This window comes from Pinus tabuliformis, chromosome 9 (assembly GCF_031772625.1).
Source record: "Pinus tabuliformis cultivar Carrire ecotype Pingquan chromosome 9, CPIR1, whole genome shotgun sequence".
Taxonomy (NCBI): domain Eukaryota; kingdom Viridiplantae; phylum Streptophyta; class Pinopsida; order Pinales; family Pinaceae; genus Pinus; species Pinus tabuliformis.
This window is the reverse complement of record NC_142307.1, coordinates 1,553,061,042-1,553,083,423: the sequence shown is the minus strand read 5'-3', so window position 1 is coordinate 1,553,083,423 and position 22,382 is coordinate 1,553,061,042. Positions and strand designations below refer to the sequence as shown.

The 22,382-nt window shown below is 38.0% G+C and overlaps 1 protein-coding gene across 1 annotated transcript in view; it reads left to right on the top strand.

Moving 5' to 3' along the window:
• Window positions 1-1,648: 1,648 nt before the first annotated feature.
• The window catches only part of LOC149154529 (E3 ubiquitin-protein ligase At1g63170-like), a 97,639-nt gene continuing 76,905 nt past the window's right edge, over window positions 1,649-22,382 (top strand). Inside the window, exon 1 of the mRNA XM_089439666.1 lies at window positions 1,649-2,614. Within this exon, the coding sequence (XP_089295792.1) occupies window positions 2,049-2,614 (566 nt within the window). The 5' untranslated portion in view covers window positions 1,649-2,048. The remainder of the gene's footprint in view (window positions 2,615-22,382) is intronic.

The following is a 22,382-nucleotide window of genomic DNA, read 5'->3' as shown; positions in this document are numbered from 1 at the left end:
ATTACTCCAAAAAAATTGAAATTTGATTATTTGTTTCAATTATGCTCTCTTGATCCATAGTTTCCTACAATAGTTTATCCATTGCAATCCTATGCCAAAAAACAAGAGCCACGTGGGCCACGTGGGTAGGGGCATTGGCATTGCCACCAAGTGGCTTTGAAAACCTTTAACATTTATTAAACATTTTTTCCTTCAAATAATATTTAAAATTGTATTTTTTTAAGATGAAAAGTAAGATTTTTTTTGGTGAATTAGAATAATTTTGCCCATGAGTTTCAAGTGTGGTTTATGGTCAAGTCAAACCATTAGATTTGACTTAATAAATAATATTTTAATATAAAGAAATACTTGTTAGAATATAGTTGTTAATATTGAATTAAGGAAAATAATTAATCAAAAGGAAAATTTCATTAATAAATATATAAAAATAATATCTGGGTCAAACTTAAATAATTGAAACAATAAAACAATTAATAAAATCAATATAATAAAATAAAAATAATATTCCAGTCAAACTTAAATTATCAAAACAATTAATTCTAAAAACTTAAAAATAAATAAAAATAATAAATAGTCAAACTTAAATAAAAATAATTGGGTCAAACCTAAATAATCAAAACACTAAAATAAAAATAATATGAATGTTTATAATTTTTTTTTGATTATTTGATAATTGTTTTATAAACTGTTCTCACTTTTGTAATTTGTACATGAAATTAAAATATAAATATAAGTTCCATAAATCATCTAATTAAAATAGCTATATGAATTGATAAATATTAAGAAACGTCCAAACACTTATTATGAATGCATTCAATTTTGTTTTGACTAGATACTAGTTTGTCTTTGACCAAAAAATTATGACACTTATCCATAGTTTAACATTAAGAATTCAATTTTTATTATTATTAAAATTTATTTATTTGTAAGGCGATTGGTTGATATTTTATTATGGGTTGTTAATAATTTCCATTTATGTTAGTTACTAATTTTTTGTCTTATTTAATTTTTTTTCTATTATTTCTATTTCATAAATTATATTTTTTTAACAATATTAAAAACATATTTTAATAAATTTAATTATAAACAATTATATATATTAATAAAAATAAAACACACATACACATATAAATATATGTATTTTAATATAAACAATATTAATTAATCATATTTTTTAATGTTTGAAAATCACATTAAACAATATAATATTTTATTAATTATTCTATTTTTTTAATTAAATTCAAATTTTACAAAATTATTTGGTCATATAAAATTTTTATAACAGATTCTCAAAATCCAAACTTTCCAAAAATATTTGATTATATAAAAAATTGTTCACACATTCTCAAAATCCATCGATACAAGAAGGGAGATTTCCCATCCTCTAGAAATCAAGTGTATAGATTACATGTCGGGGGGAGACAATAGTTATAGTAAACTAAGCTTTAAGCTTTGGTTTGACCATATTATAAGCGTCACCCCATGGGTATTTCCGAAACAAAAGGCCAAAAGGAAATAATCCGGCCGTCAAGTAACGGCAATGGATTCGGATAAACCCTCCTCCCGTCACGCCTGCTATTGACATAAAAAACCATTAGGCACTGATTGGATATAAAATTAAAAGTGAAAAGCAATTGGATGAACTATCATATCCGTTCCATCTGACAGTTCATCAGATTCCGGCCGCACGTTCTGTAAATTAAAGGCCACTTACGTCTGTGTTTTTCAATTGGGAAGTATCGCCCCACGATTGATTGATTTGTGATAAAGTAAACCAAGAATCCACTGGCCTGCTACAAAATTTGGCCTTTCATGACGAAGACGTAGCTCTCCGATGCGTAGAGTAGTGTAAAAATGGAGCATACGATCCCACACTACCGTACACGTCAAGGTTACGACGACCATGGCTTCGGAAATATAACTGCAAAGCTTTAAATTCCATGCAAAAAGGGCATTTCAGGAAGAAATTTGGTGGAGACTGTGCAAAGCTTCAAGTTTCAAGCTGAAATTTGGTTTTTTGGGACGAAATTTGGGTGAAAGTTGCTGTCATGGACAGAGGGAGAAGTTTAAGACCTTCACATTCAGCCCAGATTGTTACAGTATTCACGACTCCCTTGCTTTCGAGCGACGACGGTTCGAATCCCCCGGAGGCCAGCAGCAGCAACAGAAACTTGCCGAGGCGGTCTAGCATCCGCGGGGCTGCGCGGTTTCTGCGACGGGCTAGCAGCAGGAGGATACTAAGGGAGCCCTCCAGGCTGGTGCGGGAAGCCGCAGCTGATGAATTGGAGGAACGGCAGACGGATTGGGCGTACTCGAGGCCGGTGGTGGTTCTTGACTTCTTATGGAATCTTGTCTTTGTTTGCATTGCCGTCGTAGTTCTGAGTTTGAGTGCGCGTGAGAATCCTCGGACCCCTCTCAGGGTTTGGGTTGTAGGGTATGCTTTGCAGTGTGCACTGCACATGGTGTGTGTGTGGTTTGAGTACAGAAGGCGCCTTGCTGTGTTAGGCATCTCTGCCAGCAGCAGCATTTCCGGGTTTTCGCGGGTATCTGGTGATAGTGCCAACAGGGAAGATGAATTCGAGGTGAATGATCAAGTGTCGAGACAGTATGCCAGGTATTTTAGGCCTTTTTCTAATCCCTGCCTTGATTTTTCCAAGGGCCAGCAAAATTAATATAAATCATGATTTTTAAAATTTCAAGGCGAGCTAAATTAATATAAATCATGATTTTTAAAATTTCAAGGCAAGCTAAATGTTAAGATAAAGCATGTGCTTACATTGTTCACAAATACCGTTTAAGAATTCCGATAACAAGTAATTTTTGGTTAAATTCTTCGTCAATAACTAGGGTTTTTAGTGCATTCTTTCAGAAATTTCTTAGCAGATATCTTAACTGCTGAATTTGCAATAAAACGATTCAATGTAAATTACTGGGGATAACAGCCTGCATATGTCTTTTAATTTTTTTATTTTGACAGATGCTTGCTAGAATCACTATGTAACAAATATGAGCGAAACCTCATGGCGTATTTTTTTTTGTCGATCAAAACGGCCTTCATTAGATTTTCAAAATAGCATAGCATACAAAAATGATCTTAACCGTCTCCACTCTCTCATTCCGACCAGACTTTTTGAGATTGGGGGCTGGAGAATACTAGGAAAGACAATTTGCATACATTATTTCTGGAGGGCGCTATGGCCTTAGCATACTAGGAGTAACACAAAAAGAGACCTGAATTGATAGCAACATATCAAGGAGGGGGATGAGGGGGCATTACAGGGGGAGCTACAAAGTAACCAACACGATCATGAATATGGAAGTCAATATGTTCCACTTGTGCTTCCAAGCTGCGGAGGTGGTCATTTGTGTGGTGATGACTGCGCTAGAGGTTGTCCAACTGCTCCAAAATTGCATTTTGACTATATTGGATATCAACAAGATAGGCCACAATCTCATTACGGTCTTCATACCTATGGTCCTTGAGAATTTCAATGTCAAGTTGCATGTGCCGCAGCTGCTCGGCAATGGATTCCATGAGCGGGGGCCAAAAGATGGCCTGACAAATTTGTGGAGAAATAGCTTCAACGTCCTCTGTTTCCTGGCTGGTCAAGTTGGCAGAGGACGAATGGTGACCTGGCTCCGGACGCCCAACCTAGGTATGTTGGCCCCTCCTACGGCGAGGATGACCCATTGGCGTGGCGTGCTGAAAGTAACAGTGGTTGACGGCCCGCTACAATGAGAGCCCACAGAGAGACCTTTATTTAACTTGCAAAAAACACAACGCTGCCCAATACCACGAACCCACTGCCCTGAACAAGTATGAATCACCAAATCGACACCACAACCATAGGGGCAAGACGGGCAAGAGTTTACCCAAACCGGATAGTGAAGTGGAGCAGGTCCCGTATACAGCCCCAAAGCGCGACTCAAATAGAAAATGCAACCCCAATTACAGAAGAAGAGAATATTGTTGACTTCGGGCTAGAGAGGAGACCCAAGCGAATAACACAATTTACCAGAGACCAGAATGATACCCACATACCTGTGAAGACCAGAAAGAGTCCTTGTGGACGAGAGTGGAACTAGAAGCTACCGCAGGTGCGAAGAGGGCATATAGCCAACGAAGGCATGGAAACTACACCAAACTGCGACTGTCCGGGTGCTTGGATCCCAAGGGTAGACCAAGAGACATATCCCAACCCACACCCGAAAACTGCAATTGCCGTTTGCACTCCTCACCCAAGATCGAAACCCCAGTGAGGCGCCATAGACCCAGACCCGGACACCTTTACTCACCGTCCAACCCAAATTCATTGCCCAAACTGCCAAACTGAAGCGGACTGCTTGCCAGGCTCTGAATTTAACCACAAATTGCATGAGGGGGATCATCACACTGAGGGAATGAATGCCGGGACAACGCATGAGGGGGAGTTAGTACACACGTGGAGGAGGAGTAGGTCTCGATGACCTCGCACGGGACACTTGTACGTCTGGGTGATCACCCCATCAGGGGAAACCTCATGACGTATTAAATATGTTACCTTCACCAATTAATCGAGATTTATTGACAAAATTCTTGATTTTCTTTCTAATGCGAAAAATTCGTTTGACAAATTTGTGTGTCTGATAAAAATTCCTAAACAATCAAATTATATATATATATACTTTTTTGTATTTTTAATTATTTTCTTTTTGATGGCCTTTCATGCGTCCGTTCAAATATTGATACTAATAGTAATTTTTTTTAAATTTTTTTTATTATAACAAAATGATGCTTCTTATGACCTCTTCTTACGATATTTTTATTGTTACCAAGTATGTGACAGATAAAAACAAAAGTATAATTTTTTAATTTTTTTTTTATGATAACAAAATGATGCTTCTAGTTCTTATGACCACTTCTTAGGATATTTTTATTACTACCGAGTATGTGACAAATAAAAACAGTATAATTTTTAATTACCATTTCTTCGTGTAATATTTTTTTTTAAGAAATATTACATTTATTTGTCTTCTGTATGTGTGATAAACATGAACCGTTAAAAAATAACCTTTTTTTGTTTTTTGTTTTTAATAAAAATGATGCTTCTTATTATCTGCTACACCATTTGTAGAAAGGTATTTTTTATTATCAATATGCGATAAACATAAACAGTGACAAAATGATGTTTTTTATTCCTATTTCTTCTTATGATATTTTCAGAAAGATTATATTTTTCATTATTAGTATGTGATGAACACGAATTGTGATGAATATGAGGAAAATTTTCCTTAAAAGATATTCAAAACCTTTAACTTTACCCAATTAACCAAGACTGACTAACAACGTTAACTTAGTTTAGGTTTTACGGTATTAATTTCCTATGAAGTCTAAATTTTGGCGTTGTCATTAGTGGTTGAGAAGAGCAAGCATATTTATTACTTGTAGTGCATTTTGGATTCCTAGTTTGTCTAGGGATACTATATGGGGTGTGAATTATGGGCTAGCAGCACCTCCGTCTCAAAATGGAAACAAATTGAGAAAATCTAAAAATGCTTGATCATGAGCAAGTTCAAAATGAAAACTTTGGTTCGTTATGATATAATGTTAAGTGAAACAGGAGCAACTCCCATCGAAGCAATTGCTATGGTGTGTCTTATAAGATATCTAAAAATAATTGAGCAACTAGGAGTAGGTAGATGGCCTAAAGTTATCTTCAATGAAGGCATGAGTGAAAGAAAGAAAACATGGATGAGACAAAACAACAAATGGATGCAAAAATGGGATATCTACCTCAATGCCTGTCCCTCAAATAGCAAAGAGTTAAAGAATTTTGTTATGGAGAAGTTTCGTAAGCATATATGGGGAAAAGAGTTGGGTAGAAAGAAGAAGTACTATGTTGAGGAATTCAACCCCACTTGTGATCTCCAACAAAAATAGTACATTGGAGCTAGCATTTCGTGGAGAGCAAAGATTCTTATTGCTCAATTAAGAACTAACTTACATCAACTTCGGTGTGAAACAGGACGGTGGAAAAGACCTAAAGAAGCTTGGGAAGAACGGGTGTGTACTTTTTGCACTTCTGGGGCAGTGGAATCAGAAAAACATTTCATTTTGGAATGTGATGCTTTCAAAAACATCAGGGATAGTTATGGCAATATGTTAGCATTGATCCCTTAGCATTGTTTTTCAGTGAGGGGACTATTAGAAGGTTGGGCCAACTCATCATCAAATTGAATAAGAAAATAACTAAATTGCAAAAGGCGAAAAATAGGGAGGCTGGGGTCCCATAGATTATTTTTAATCTCATGGACGTTAAAATACCATTCATTCATTCCTATATAGTTGGAGATAGGGCATTGCAAACATACGTGTTTAACTTTAAACCTTGTTTCCTTGTCAATCTTTTAATTACATTTTCTAAGAGATTTTAGGGATATTTTATTGGTTTGCGAGTTTTTTCCCAGTGTAGGTTGTTTGACTTGAAAGTTGAAACATTGTTTGCTTATGAATATTTTAATTACATCTTTTAAGAGATTTTAGGGATATTTTATTGGTTCGCTTGTTTTTTCCCAATGTAGGTTATTTGACTAATTTTTCTAAATATGTTAGATTTATAGATAGATATGCTAGAGTAACGCTTAATTCATTATATAGGATTTAAAAAAATAATAAGGAAAATAATATTATAAATTTACTAAATATAAATAAAAATTAAAATAAAAATGTCTTTATATTTATTAATGTTTTATACAGTGTTGTGAACATCTTGATAACATCTCGATTTTATCTCAAAATCACGATTTTTTGGCTTAGCTGCTATTTGTCAAATTTTTTCCGATATTTTTATGGTATCTTAATTTTGCTGACGTTTTGCCGATTTTTACTGATGTTTTCCCAATGTTTACAATTTTTTTGTTTTCCGAACCCTTGCCGATTTTATCCCGATGCCGATGTTTGCAACATTGGTTTTATAGGACGTGTCCTGTAGGGTGAGGGTTATATGCCCCCTTTTTCCCATGTTGAGAGTGGTGTGGGCTCTTTGGGAAATATTTCCCCATACCCTTTTTTGAAATGTCTTCAGTGTGGGGAGTATGTTTCACAAAGAGAAAAGGGCGTTTGGGTGTATCTTCCCCTTTCTCTGTTTTTTTGTGTCTTAACAATTTTTTAAGACAAAATAAAGATAGTAAATTGAGTTTTAGGGGTTTGTGAACTTGATAATTAATGATGATATTAAATTCTTAAAGTAAAAATTGATATTTTTCTTTATGTTACCATTACCTATTCTCCTTTATCTTCTTTTATCTTACCTTTTTTCCTGTATTTTACCTTTGACTTCTCTTTTATCTTACCCATTATCCTTTATTATACCTTAGACATTCTCCTTCTCATTATTTTTATATTTTTGCTTAAATTTTAATTACCATTAATTGTTTTAGAATGTTTAAGAGTTATTCCATCCTCATAGAATTTTGTTAAAATTGGAAACTAGGGCCAAACTCCACATGGGTCATCTTATTTATGACAATTGATATTTTTCTTGGGTTCCTCTCTCCAAGAGGTGTAAGATTGATCTAGAGATCATCTGATTCTGACATGTACAAATGAAGTTATGAATTTATTTTGATTATGGACAAATTGTCAAGGTCGGCCAACAAACTCATGTAGGCTCAGAAGCCCAACAATCACGTCTATTCATCCTCAACGTTTGACTATAAATACATGATGCCTCATCCTCATTTGGACACACTCATCTTCACACATCTCTCTCTCTCCTTATCTGATTGGGTACGAATTTCTGGGTAGCTTATCTCTCCACACGTGCGAAGGAAAGGACAACTAAATTTCTGTTTTGGACGTTGACCAGGTTTGACCGAATTTCCAGATTGCTATTTTGGGATGCGTTGACCAAGCTTTCACCTGTTTGACTGCGTTTTTGTGAGGGTTATGTCTGATTGGGCAGGCCACATTTCTGGGCACAAAAATCGAGGCAATCCATTGACTGTGTTTAGGGCTGACCGCAGATAGATTGTTTGACCAGAATTTGACTGGGTTGAATTTGACTATTTTGAGGGTTGTTTCATCTTGCTGTTTGGAGGCCGAAGTTGACTGAATTGTTGAGGGTCAAATCTGCCCTATTGACCAGCGTTGACTTTTCTGGTTAGGGCTCTTTTGCTGCTGTTATAAATTATCATATTTGTAAATTGTACTCTCTCTTTGCTGAACTATTGAAGACTATAAGAAGAATTGATCAAGGGTTTCCCCACATTGGGGTTTGTCCTTGGCTGATGCCACATCTTGTGTCCTCTTGGCTTCTACTGTTTATGTTCTATCTGCATTTTACTATCATGTTGATGTGATTGCTAAACTGGATATTGATATTGGGCTAATAAAGAAATTGAAGTAAAATTGCTCTTAAGCATAGAACATACCATTGTTGCCTAAAATTAACATGGTATCAGAGCTGAGGTGAAGACAAAGCCCAAGCAAGAGTGAAAGAGCAATCACCAAAGACAGTTGGACAAGGACAAAAGACTCAATGGGTTCCTCATCCTACTTCCTGGCTGAAGACAAGCTCCATGATAAATTTGACTATCATGGATGGAAGATGTCTCTTGATTTGACCTTGGAAGAAAAAGAAGTGATGGATTATGTGCAGGGTAAAATCCCTGAACCTCCTTCAAATGCACCGATTGCTGCGAAGACCAAGTACAATAGGGTTGAAGTCAAAGCAAAGAAGATTATCAAGGATTCCATTGACAAGCATCTGGTGGCCTATATCTCCGAATTGAAGACCTCCAAGGAGATCTACGACAGGTTGGTCGGCATGTTCAAGGTTAATAATGCTAATCAAATTCTATTTCTCAAAAATAAGTTGAAGGATATTAACAGGAGCAAGGATGAGGACATTCAATCCTATTTCTTGAGGATTACTGAGATCAAGAATGATCTACTCTCGATTGGAGAAGTTATTCCTGACAGGGAACTTACTCTCACCACCCTTGGAGGACTCCCACCTGAGTGCTATGTATTTAGAACCACTATACTCAACAATGATCGAATTCCAATGTTTGAAGTATTGATGTCGAGATGCATTCAAGAAGAACCAAGAATGGTGGAGCAAGAAATGCCTTCTAATAGAAGCAACCCCACTGCATTCTCCGCTCATGACAAGAGGAAGAACAATGCAGGTTCAAAGAAGCAAAGTCAAGGAAGATCGAGATTCAAAAATGGAAGGAAGGGAAGATGCTTTGTTTGCAATAAGTTTGGCCACTATGCAAGGAGTGTCCTAATAGAAGGGATACACCTCGAGATGATGACCACCATAACAACTTCAGGGGCAACTTCAACAACAATGATCAAAGGAATGGCAGGTCCAATGGCAAGGGAAAAAGGAATGTGGGACATCAAGGAAATGGTTGACCATCCAAGAAATCAAGGAACTCCAGGTATGAAGAATCCAATGTTGTTAAAAATAAGCAAAAAGAGTATTATCTTATATCGACCCTCTCCACTGCCTCTCCTCCGGACACTTTGGGAAATTGGCTAATTGATAGTGGTGCCTTAAGGCACTTCATCGGATATAAGGAAGCCCTCTCTAATCTGATAGAAAAGGAGACAAACTTGAAGATCATCCTTGGTGACGATGCCACCTATCTTGTGAAGGGAGTAGGGAATATTACCCTTCAATTAAATCAAGGTAACACTATTCATTTGCAAGAAGTAATATATGTACCTGACCTCAAGAAGAACTTGGTGTCCATTTCGACAATGGAAGATAAAGGATTCAAGGTGGTTTTCATCGATGGATGTCACATTCGACGAAGATATGGCCCTCAGGAAGATCAACAACCTTCCTATCCTAAGGAAGGACAAAGAAGCTGACACCGAAAATCAGGGTGAAAAAGAGGATGAAACAATGCCTGATGTTGATGAACCTATGGATCCTATTGATCCTCCTCCTCATGAGCCCTCCTCCTCCAAAAGGAGACCCTCATGGCTTAGGGAGACTCTTGAAGATGCCGAGAGACACATTGCACCAAGGGGGACTTTCTGTGAAAGCAAGAAGCCGAATAAGTATCAAGGATATTTGACTGCCATGAGCACTATCATTCAAAATGAGCCTTCATCATTCGAAGAAGTCGTGAAGCAACAAGTATGGAAGGATGCTATGAATGAAGAATATGAGTCAATTATGAAGAATGATGTCTGGGATGTGGTCCCTAGACCCCAGGACAAATCAGTTGTCACTTCTAAGTGGCTCTACAAAATCAAGCATGGAGCTTATGGAAGTGCAGAAAAGTTCATAGCTCGCTTTGTTACTCGAGGCTTCTCTCAAAAGGAAGGTGTAGATTACGATGAGATATTTGCACCTGTTGCCTGATATACCACCATTCACTCGATCATAGCCCTTGCTGGCTCGCAAGGATGGAACCTACATCATATGGATGTCAAGACCACCTTCTTGCATGGTTCAATCGAAGAGGAAGTCTATGTGCAACAACCCGAGGGGTTTGAACTTTGAAGTACATGATTGGGAATCTCATGTATGCGGGTTGAAGAAAGCTCTCTATGGATTGAAGCAAGCACCCTGTGTTGAAGAATCTAGGGCAAAGTAGTGTAGTGTGATTCTTCATTACTTGATAATAATTTGTGGAGTCTTTTTACTTTTCTTATTAGCTTATTCTTCTTCTTCTTCTTATTAGTGGATATGTGTGTACTTCATCAAACTACTATCAAAACATAAAAACAAGAACACCAGATGTTGGCTCTCTGCCAGGGCCAAAACCTCTCTTCTCTTGAGAGGAAAACCCTTTAGTGAATTTCTCTTATTGAAGCTTCTATTGAGTAATGCCAAACCCTAGACCCTTGACTAGAAGATCGTCCAAGCACAAGTCAAGTCCTTTCAAGATTACTTCCTCTGCACCGCTTTGTCTTCCTTGATTTGGCACTTCTTCCGGCAATTGTTGTAGACTTAGGGCAACAACAATGCAATCCTAATTCTCCACATGTGTGAGTGATTCTCCTTACAAAAATATGTTAGATTTTCTTTGCTTGCATACCTTTCTTCCACACTTGAGAGAGAGGCTTTGTAGGGCTAGTTCGAACCCTAGATAAAGAGATATGTGTGACTGTGATAGTGTAGTTGTGATGACCGTAGTCAGCCCTTCTTCACTCGCACGTGTGACTGTAATAAGCTTTAGATCAACCCTCTTTACTTCGCTCTTGTTCCTTTCTTCTTCGCTTGAGTGAGAGGCACTTTAGATGTAGGCTCTTGCTCCAAATGATGAGGTTTATGAGACTGTGGTAGAGGGCTAATATAACAACAGAAAGACCCTCTCTTCCTTTGCACATGTGATTGTTTTCTGCTGTAGAAAATAGTCCTCTCGACTTTGGTTATGTAGCCTCTTCATTCGCTATCCTTGTAGACCCTTTTCTTCGTCCTTCTACCTTCGCTTTTTGCTTCCTCTTCTTTGCAGATTTCAGAGCTGAGTTCGTTGTCTTTTGAGGGAGTGGACAACCTCTATATATAGAGGTCTGTCCCTCCTTTTAGGCCGACTTGATTTTCTTGCTGAAATAGGTGCCTTTAATGGTGCCATTGCTTCTTGTGATGGTGTCTTTGTTAGGAGAAGACTTGACTTTGCTTGGAGGCGTCTCCTTTGACTCTTATACATATTTATACAAGGTGTAACATGCCCTTAAGGTCTTCAACCTTTTCTTTTGACTATTTGACTCACCTATAGCACTTTAAATAGTGCTAGACCTATTTCAATGAGCAAGAAACTCATTGACATATATTATAAAAATAATATTTCTTTTCTTGATTAAATACAAATATCAAAAGTACATTTATGAAGACCGAACCTAGTTACACTTTCCTTCAACACTCCCTCTTAACTAGGGAGGTATTCATACAACATTTCAAGGTGTTTGGCTATTATCAATCTTGAAGAATTCACATAAGAGAAACTGAATTAGCAATCCATCTGTTATAGCATCATATCCATCAACATTGTCATAGTGCAAGGCCTTGACTAACAACTCCATCTCTTTACGAGACCATGAGCTACAATGCTGGTGAGACCAATGATTTATAGACACCTTCATCATTGTCTCTCAAGGTACATACCCACCCGGGTGTTCTCCAAGTATGACCTTCTAGGACTATTCTTATCTTGGGTTCCCAACCCTCAAAGAATATCGGTCCTCTTGCCTACTCTTGTCTTGGATGCCCTACACATCCTCAAAGAGTATCGGATGCCAGATGATTACCTAATCCTCCCATTCTTTCTTCCCAAGTGAAGACAAGAATGTTGTGTCTATCTTGTGTCTACATTTCCATTCATGGCCTTCATCTAGACTTACGGCTGTTAGTCCTGGTCTAGTGCATGACCCATGAAATGGAAAACACAATTGTCACTCCTTTGTAATCAGGGGTGATCCAAAACTCCCTCTTGATTAGGGACCTATTAGAGCTCCCTCTTAACTAGGGACTCCTTCCTTCATCAGCAACTTCTTCTTCGTGGGTCCTTCAGCTGCTTGATCTCCTTCCTTTCTTGATGTCATGAAGTCTTTGTTCGAACTTCTTCTAGGTAGGGCACCATCCATCGATCACTTTCCTTCTTGGTTTGTCATGTCATTGCTTCCTTCGAGGAAAGTGGCTTTCATGTCATACATCAGGTTTTCTTGTCATCTTGGCTACTCCTTTGTCATCTTGTCCATGCTTCGGAATATTCTTCTCATGGATGCTTTGTTGTACTTGCTTGTTTACATGGTTTGATCGAGTAGCCCATCATGACTTCATCCTAATATTGCTTCAACATTGATTTTTGCTAGATGGTTTCTTCATCACGACGTCTTCATAGAGTAGAATCGGTTATCTGCATCTTTTATATCTCCAAGGCCTTCATAGGTGTCAAGGGTCCTTTCTTCCTTTATCAGAGTTGTCTTGCCTTCTTTCGGGAGATATCTTCAAAGTATCTTGTTAGATAGTGATTCTCGGTGATCATGATGTTCTTCCACATGCTTGATCTCTTTCTTCATTTGCTTCTTATTAGATAAATAGGTCAACCATCTAATGCTTCTTGTGAGAGCATTCCTTCATTGCTTTCTTCCCGGACTTGTTAGCATTTCTTCTTGCTTCTTAGTCAGCAATCTTATACTCCTTATGTGAGCATATTTTTTAGTTGACCTTCATTGCATTGTGGTACATGCCTTTGAGCATGTTCTTGGTGAAAGAGATTCTTTCATGTTATAGAACTATGGCATGACTCAATAATATACAAATGATAACATGACTAAACTTTAATGCATACATACCTCATCTTGATTCTCCTTTGATCATCCTTTGGTGTGGCCCTTCTTGCTTCATCTTAGCTTGCCTGCATATCATTCTTTTCTTGAATCCCATGAATGGGATTCCCAATGAGACATCTGCTTTGGTCCACAAACCTTCTTTTGAAGATTCCATCATATGATCTTTAAAGATTCTTGCCTTGCAAATGTTTCCTTTCTTTTAATGATGGAGGTCTTCTAAGATTCTTAAGCATGATCAATTTTCTTTCATCATGGATGAGGTCCTATACTAGGTATGCTTCTTCTACATGAATATCTTGAGCTATAACTATCATGCTCCCATATTCTAGAAGATATTTCTACCCATGCATTTTGTTTTTATTATAAATGCTATATCTCCATGAGTATCTAGAACTCTATGTACATCATGCTTCTAGATTCTAGAGGATGGTTCTAGCCATGCATTATTATTCTATTCCTACATGCTCCTATACTACTCAAAACTTTGAAAGAAGTCTAGAAGTAAAGAGTTTGACCTAGTCATAGTAGAGATCCGGAGGATCTTCCTTCTTTTGCTTCTTTCCTTCTTCTTTTATCTCTTGAGTTATGTGAGCTTCTTCCCTCTTCCTTTTGTTGTTGTTGTCCTTCTTAAGCTTAGCACAATTCCTTTTGTAGTGTCCATATTCCTGGCATCCAAAACATTGGATTTTGGACATGTTTTTGTTGTTTGTTCTTCGTGGACCAAACTCGCCAAATTTACCCTTTCTTTTGGCCATGGTAGCAAATGCTTGCTCCTTTGATCCTACATCTTCTTTTGCCTTAAGTCTGGTTTCCTCAGTTCTGCATAGAGACCACATTTCACTGAGAGTGGTTGCTTGCTTCTTGGCATACATGCTTGATGTGAAGTTTCCCCAATCCTCAGGTAGAGCATTGAGTACTACAGTTGTCATCTCTCTGTCAGACATGACTTCCCCAAGCTCTTGAAGTTGATCTCTCATTTCAGAGATTTTCATGAAGTAGGGAGCTATTCCTTCCTTTGTTATCTTCATCTTGTATAATTCATTTCTCAGAGATATTACTTCTCCAGTTGTGGATACCAAGAATAGCTCTACTAGCTTATCATAAATTTCTTTTGATGTCTCAAACTTGGAGACATAAGGAATGAGAGAGTCTTTGATTGATTCTATCAAAATCCTTTGAGCTCTTGTCTCATCCTTATTGTACTTGGCTAAGGCTTGAGTTTGTTCCTTAGCAGGGACAACGATATTCCCTTTGACATTTTCAAGGAGTTCATTCTCCTTGAGAAGTAGATCAGTCCTCTTCTTCCATGCAAGAAAGTTATTGGTACCTACCAATTTATTGCTTTCCTTGCAAAAAGACATTGATGTATATTCAGAAGGGGACATGTACTTACTTGATAGATTTTGAGATGTAATGGATTTGCTTCCTCCTTGAAGACTTGATGTCTTGCCTTCCTAGGATCTTGATGTACTTCAAGTTGCCTTCTCCAAGTGGACTTGCTTGGTGATGAGGTTTGCTTGAAGACTTGTAGCTTGATTGAGGTCCTGCTTCAATCTGCTCTTCTTTGTAGGTGCCTTTATGTAAGGCTCTTCTTCTAGCTTTGTAGACCTTCTTGATGAATGATGGATTGTATATCCTTTTTGACCTTGAAGTGATTGAGACTTCTAGGCTTGATGCTTCAACTTTGTAGATGCTTCTCCTTGATGAGTGTTCTTGAGTTTCCCTTTCCTTGATGTGTCACCTTACGCTCTGATACCATGTTGAAGAATCTAGGGCAAAGTAGTGTAGTGTGATTCTTCGTTACTTGATAACAATTTGTGGAGTCTTTTTACTTTTCTTATTAGCTTATTCTTCTTCTTCTTCTTATTAGTGCATATGTGTGTACTTCATCAAATTGCTATCAAAACATAAAACCAAGAACACCAGATGTTGGCTCTCTGCTAGGGCCAAAACCTCTCTTCTTGACAAGAAAACCCTTTAGTGAATTTCTCTTATTGAAGCTTCTATTGATCAATGCCAAACCCTAGACCCTTGACTAGAAGATCCTCCAAGCACAAGTCAAGTCCTTTCAAGATTACTTCCTCTGCAACACTTTGTCTTCCTTGCTTTGGCACTTCTTCTAGCAACTGTTGCAGACTTAGGGAAGCAGCAATGCAGCCCTAATTCTCCACACGTGTGAGTGATTCTCCTTACAAAACTATGTTAGACTTTCTTTGCTTGCATACCTTTCTTCCACGCTTAAGAGAGAGGCTTTGTAGGCCTAGTTTGAACCCTAGACAAAGAGATATGTGTGACTGTGATAGTGTAGCTGTGATGACCGTAGTCAGCCCTCCTTCACTCGCATGTGTGACTGTAATAAGCTTCAGATCATCCCTATTTACTTCGCTCTTCTTCCTTTCTTCTTTGCTTGAGTGAGAGGCACTTTAGATGTATGCTCTTGGCCCAAATGATGAGGTTTATGGGACTGTGGTAGAGGGCTGCTATAACAACAGAAAGACCCTCTCTTCCTTCGCATGTGTGACTGTTTTCTGCCCTAGAAAACAATCCTCTCAACTTCGGTTATGTAGCCTCTTCCTTCCCCGTCCTTGTGGACCCTTTTCTTCATCCTTCTTCCTTCGCTTTTTGCCTCCTCTTCTTTGCGGATTTCAGAGCTAAGTTCATTGTCTTTTGAGGGAGTGGACAACCTCTATATATAGAGGTCTGTCCCTCCTTTTAGGCCGACTTGATTTTCTTGTTGAAATAGGTGCCTTTAATGGTGCCATTGCTTCTTGTGATGGTGTCTTTGCTAGGAGGAGACTTGACTTTGCTTGGAGGTGTCTTCTTTGACTCTTATACATATTTATACAAGGTGTAACATGCCCTTAAGGTCTTCAACCTTTTCTTTTGACTATTTGACTCACCTATAACACTTTAAATAGTGCTAGACCTATTTCAATGAGCAAGAAACTCATTGAAATATATTATAAAAATAATATTTCTTTTCTTTATTAAATATAAATATAAAAAATATATTTATGAAGACAGAACCTAGTTACACTTTCCTTCAACAGCTCGAGCTTGGTCTGAGAGGATCGATAGCGATCTGATGAAGTTGGGATTCACTAGAAGTGAAGCCGATCCGGACCTTTACTTTAAGGTTGAAAATGATAAACCTCTCATTTTAGTGCTTTATGTGGACGACCTCTTTCTGACAGGTGCAGACCTTCTCATTCACAAATGTAAGAGGGAGTTGGCTTCTGAATTTGAGATGAAGGACCTTGGATCGATGCACTATTTCCTAGGATTGGAGGTTTGGCAAAAGTCAGGTGAAATTTTCCTCTCTCAAGGAAAATATATTGTGAAGATATTGGAAAGATTTGGGATGGTGGACTGTAATCCTGTGATTACCTCGATGGAACTTAACTTTAAGAAGTTATGTGGTAGTGCTGCTGGACCTGAATTGGGAAATGCTTCTGAGTATCGTTAACTCATAGGAGCACTGATGTTCTTGGTGAACTCCTATCCGGACATATGTTTTGCAGTTAACACATTGAGCCAATACATGATTGAGCCTCATCATATACATTGGATTTCCGCCAAGAATCTTCTGAGATATCTTAATGGCACGATCACTCATGGACTGAGATACACTGCCGGAGATGTGAGGCTGCATGGTTATTCTGATGCTGATTGGGCTGGCAGTATGGTGGATTGCAAGAGCACTTCTAGATGCTGTTTTTCTTTGGGTTCTACTTCGATACCCTGAATGAGCAGGAAGCAAAAATCGGTTGCCTTGAGCACCGTCGAGACTGAATACATAGCTGCTAGTATGGCGTCTTGTGTAGCTGTCTAGTTGAGGAAGCTCTTTAGTGAGCTATTTGGACATGTGTTGGATACAACTGTGATTGTCCGCGACAATCAGAGTGGGATCCGACTATTAGAGAATTTCTTGTTTCATGATCGCTCCAAGCATATAGATATCAGGTACCATTTTATCCGGGATATGGTACAACGAGGAGCAATAAGGCTCCATAACATTGGGACTAATGAGCAGGTCGCCGATATTTTGACAAAGCCCCTGGGGAAGGTCTAATTCTTGGCCTTCCGAGAACGACTTGGAGTTGTGGAGAGACCCTCTTATGAGGGTCCTGTATGAGAAGGACTTTGAGCTTTCGGGAGCTCCGGGGGGGCTTGGGATACTTCTTGGAGCAGTGAGAAACCATAGGGTGAGTGATTCAGCCTTCCCCTAGTGGTTTGCTATGTACAGGGTGAGTGGTTCATCCTTCACCTATTGAATCATCCTACCCATGCAGTCTGGGACTCATGGGAAGTACCTCTCATCTGGCCAATGACTAAGGAAATGAGCACAGGGACAATATTACTACCGATGGATGCATCGTGTACTACCATACTCCCTATGCTAGGATGACCGATATTGATCAGGGATCAATGGGAATTGACTTCAGGTCAGTAAGAGTGGTATGAGACACTCTCTTTTGATTGGGACTGACTTCGGGTCAGTAGAGAATGGTATGATACATTCTCGATCACTTCTTCTTCATAGTTCAGCAGAGTAGAGCAGAGCAGTGCATTGATGGCAGAGATAGTACATATTGGCAGATGGATTAGCAGGTGGAGTTCTCCCTAGTTGAGAGGGAGTGTTAAAATTGGCAACTAGGGCCAAACTCCACATGGGTCATCTTATTTATGACAGCTGATATTTTTCTTGGATTCCTCTCTCCAAGAGGTGTAGGATTGATCTAGAGATCATCCGATTCTGACATGTACAAATGAAGTTATGAATTTATTTTGATTATGGACAAATTGTCAAGGTCGGCCAGCAAACTCATGTAGGCTCAGAAGCCCAACAGTGACGTCTATTCATCCTCATCGTTTGACTATAAATACATGATGCCTCATCCTCATTTGGACACATTCATCTTCATACATCTCTCTCTCTCCTCATCTGATTGGGTACGAATTTCTGGGTAGCTTATCTCTCCACACATGCGAAGGAAAGGACAACTAAATTTCTGTTTTGGATGTTGACCAGGTTTGACCAAATTTCCAGATTGCTATTTTGGGCTGCGTTGACCTGTTTGACTACATTTTTGTGAGGGTTATCTCTGATTGGGCAGGCCGCATTTTTGGGCACAAAAATCGAGGCAATCTGTTGACTGTTTGACCAGCGTTGACTGTGGTTAGGGCTGACTGCAGGTTGACTGTTTGACCAGACTTTGACTGGGCTGAATTTGACTATTTTGAGGGTTGTTTCATCTTGCTGTTTGGAGGCCAAAGTTGATTGAAGTTGACCGAATTGTTGAGGGTCAAATCTGCCCTGTTGACCAGCGTTGACTTTTCTGGTTAGGGCTCTTTTGCTGCTGTTATAAATGATCAGATTTGTAAATTATAATATCTCTCTCTGCTGAACTATTGAAGACTATAAGAAGAATTGATCAAGGGTTTCCCCACATTGGGGTTTGTCCCTTGCTGGTGCCACATCTTGTGTCCTCTTGTCTTGGCTTGTCTTCTATTGTTTATGTTTTTGTTCTATCTGCATTTTACTATCATGTTGATGTGATTGCTAAACTGGATATTGGTATTGGGCTAATAAAGAAATTGAAGTAAAATTGCTCTTAAGCATAGAACATACCATTGTTGCCTAAAATTAACAAACTTAAATGGAGAAAGGAAAATTTCATATCCCATTTAGAATTTCACAAACTTAATGGTTCTTAGGATTTCAAGTTCAACAAGATCGTAGTGGTTCCACTAAATTATATCATGTATGAGGGTATAGGATTGGCATTAGTGAGGACCACCAAACTATGTAATTTTGCATCCTTTAATCATTTATGAGAGTTAACATTGACATGGATCTGCTTTTAAATAATCATTTTTGTGTATCATTCTTAGTTTCTGGCAAGATAACGTGTTATTTAAAAAAATATTTATTTATATTTTTTGTATTATTTATATATTGTGTTGCCCCAGGTACCCATTTTGGAGGGGGGCCATATTTCAAAATGTATACCAATAAATCATTACTGAATCTGAATAGTGTTTAAATCATTTACAAACTTGAATTTAGTATTTTATTATTTACTATTTACATTACACAATGATGAATTTGCATGTATGAATTGTTACTGCTGGGATTTATAATTTTAGATATGAGGATCTATATGCTAGAGTTCTTGATCCCCCTTGTCTTTCACAAATTTCTCTAAAATTTGGGGGTTGCTCCCACATGTCCCTTGTGTGTGTTTTCCCTCCCACATTCACCTCCATCCTGGAAACTTGGTAGAACATAGATATTTATAGAAGAGGAAGATTTGATATATGCACTTTATAATCAAAACTATATATAAAAAAATAAAGAAATAAAGAAGAGATAAACATATATAAAAAACTCTCCCTCTCTCTCCCCCCCCCCCCCCACACATACAGATAATCAAAATTGTATTTTTACATATTCATATTTATATAAATTGAAAGTTCTGAATTCTATTGAGTTGAGTGAGCCTGTTATCATGCAAGTTTATATTGACAAACCTGTATGACACTTTTAGATAGTCAACCCTGTCATAGTTGAAAGTGTCTCCATTTGGATTGGTGTTTTCCAGTCCCTGGGGGGTGTCCCTAGATGATGTATGCTATTATCCACTTAATATTCCTGCGTAAAACTTCAATTTGATTAGCATACAACAAAGCTTCACTTTTGACTTGTTGATAAGCAACCAAAAGTGAAGTAGTTCTTGAGAATAAAATTTATAATGGTTGAAATTAGATTTCTGAAAGTAATAGTAGCAATGAAATTGAAAGTGATGTAAGAAACAAATGTGCGCCTCGTGTGAAATAATCCAAAACAAGTGCACTTTAGTATACAATCACATTGCATACAAATTTATTTAATGGCCTCCAATACATTCAAATAATTAGAATAAAACATAATTGAATAAATCCCAAATTACTCAAGAAGTTGGTTGCACATAATGAGTAATGAGTGACAAACTGTCATGAATTCCTTTGCTTGTGGTGGATGTAGTGGTCTGAGAGACTACAACATAGAAAGGTGAGATCTCTGTTGTTACGGAAACATCTAAGAAAATTTGTCCAATCCTTATATCGGTGCTCCGATATGCATATACAAGAGAAACATTTCCTCCCTCAAAATAGTGGATACAATGGCTCAAAGCAAGGAAAAGTTGGAAAGGCCAACAACTTTGTAAGTATAGCCAACATTTCTTACTTTTCCACTTCCAATCATTTTGGAAAAAACACAAAATATGCTTTCTTTGCTCCACTTCTCGAGTAGAAATTTCAACAAAATCTGCTTTCTTTGCTTTATTTCTTGAGTAGACACACGAATAAAATCTACTTTCTTTGCTTAACTTATTGAGTGGAAACATCAACAAAATTTGCTTTTCACATCTCCTCATTGAATTGGAAAATTCTTGCTTTTCCTCTACCTTTACTCATGAATACATTTAGTAAAACCTCTTATTCTCTCATTAAAACTATTTGACTTTTGTTGTTGTTGTTATCGTGTGATTAAATAATTAAATAAAAATGTAATTTTAAGTATGGGAGTTTACGCAGTGCATTATATTAGATATCATTTTGGGATTCAACTGCATTAAGTAAGTCATTCATGTATGACCATTTCCATGAGAGGTAGTCGTAACTGACTAATTTCTCATGATTTTTGAATAGTTCACTTAGCACTCATTGCATCAGGTGATACTCAACTGAATAATTGAATAAAAATGTAATTATTTAATTGTGTCACAATTGATGACTTTGAAGTCATAATCCTTGAAAATTTACCCAAAGATATATGTTAAAATTGGCAACTAGGGCCAAACTCCATGTGGGTCATCTTATTAATGGCAATTGATATTTTTCTTGGATCCCTCTCATCGAGAGGTCTAAGATTGATCTAAAGATCATTGGATTCCGATAAGTATTCATGGAGATATGAATTTATTTGTGTTATGGGACAATTTGTCAAGGTCGGCCAGCAACGAAATAAACCCTACTTGTGCTCAACGTTTTAGTATAAATAGAGGTGGCCTTCAAGTCATTTCAACAGACTTGGGATCTCTTCCTCTCTACTTGCCTTTCGGTTTTAGTAGGAGGAGAGATCCTAAGGGATAACGCTGCCCTAATCTAGAGGGAGTGCCCTAGGCTCTACGCTGCCCTAATGAAGAGCCTAGACGCAGGAGAAAAGGGAGATCTAGCACGGTGAAGGAGGTCTAACAACAAGCCCTAACTCTGCCTTATGGAGAAGCCCTAATGCTGCCCTATGAAGAAGTAATAATACACAACCATGGAAATGAAGGCAGAAACCCTAGCCGCAGGTCTAAGGAGAAGAGATGCCCTAAACCTAGTTGCTACGCTGCCTAATGGAGATGGCACCTAAACGCTGTCCTAGAAGAAGTGCTCTACACATGGAATGCCCTTGCTGTCATGAAAGGAAAAGCCCTTATCCTATATGCAGTCATGAAAGGAATACCATTGTTGTCATGGAAGGAATGCTCTCACACATAAACACTGAGATAAAGAAGCCACACCTTTAGCTATCCTTAATGTTGTTCTAAATAAGGATGCTCTATCTGCCGTTTGGATTGAATCACAGTCATGAATGATAGATCCAAGTCTTATGATGAATGCTGTAACATTATAGACAACATAGTATATGACAACAAGATGTATGGTGCAACAATGGTGCAGCAGTATGGACAACAAGAAGTATGGTGCAGCAGTGGGACACCAATGCTACATGGTGCTGCAATGATAAGCAATGGGACAACAAAGGCAACTTGGTGCAACATATGGTACAACAATGGTCAATGGCATATAGTGCACAACGGGACAACAATGGTACAATGGTACAACATGGGACAACTAGTATTTAGTGTAGCAAATTCATGGTGCTGTTATGGTATGGCAAAGCACAACGGGACAACCATGACATTGTGCAGCAGTGGCACAATGGTACAACAACATGCAAGGGACAACAAACTAACATTGGGACAGCTGTATGGTACTTAGCAGCAAGTACACCAAGCATGCAATGGTACAACAAGCATGCAAGGGACAA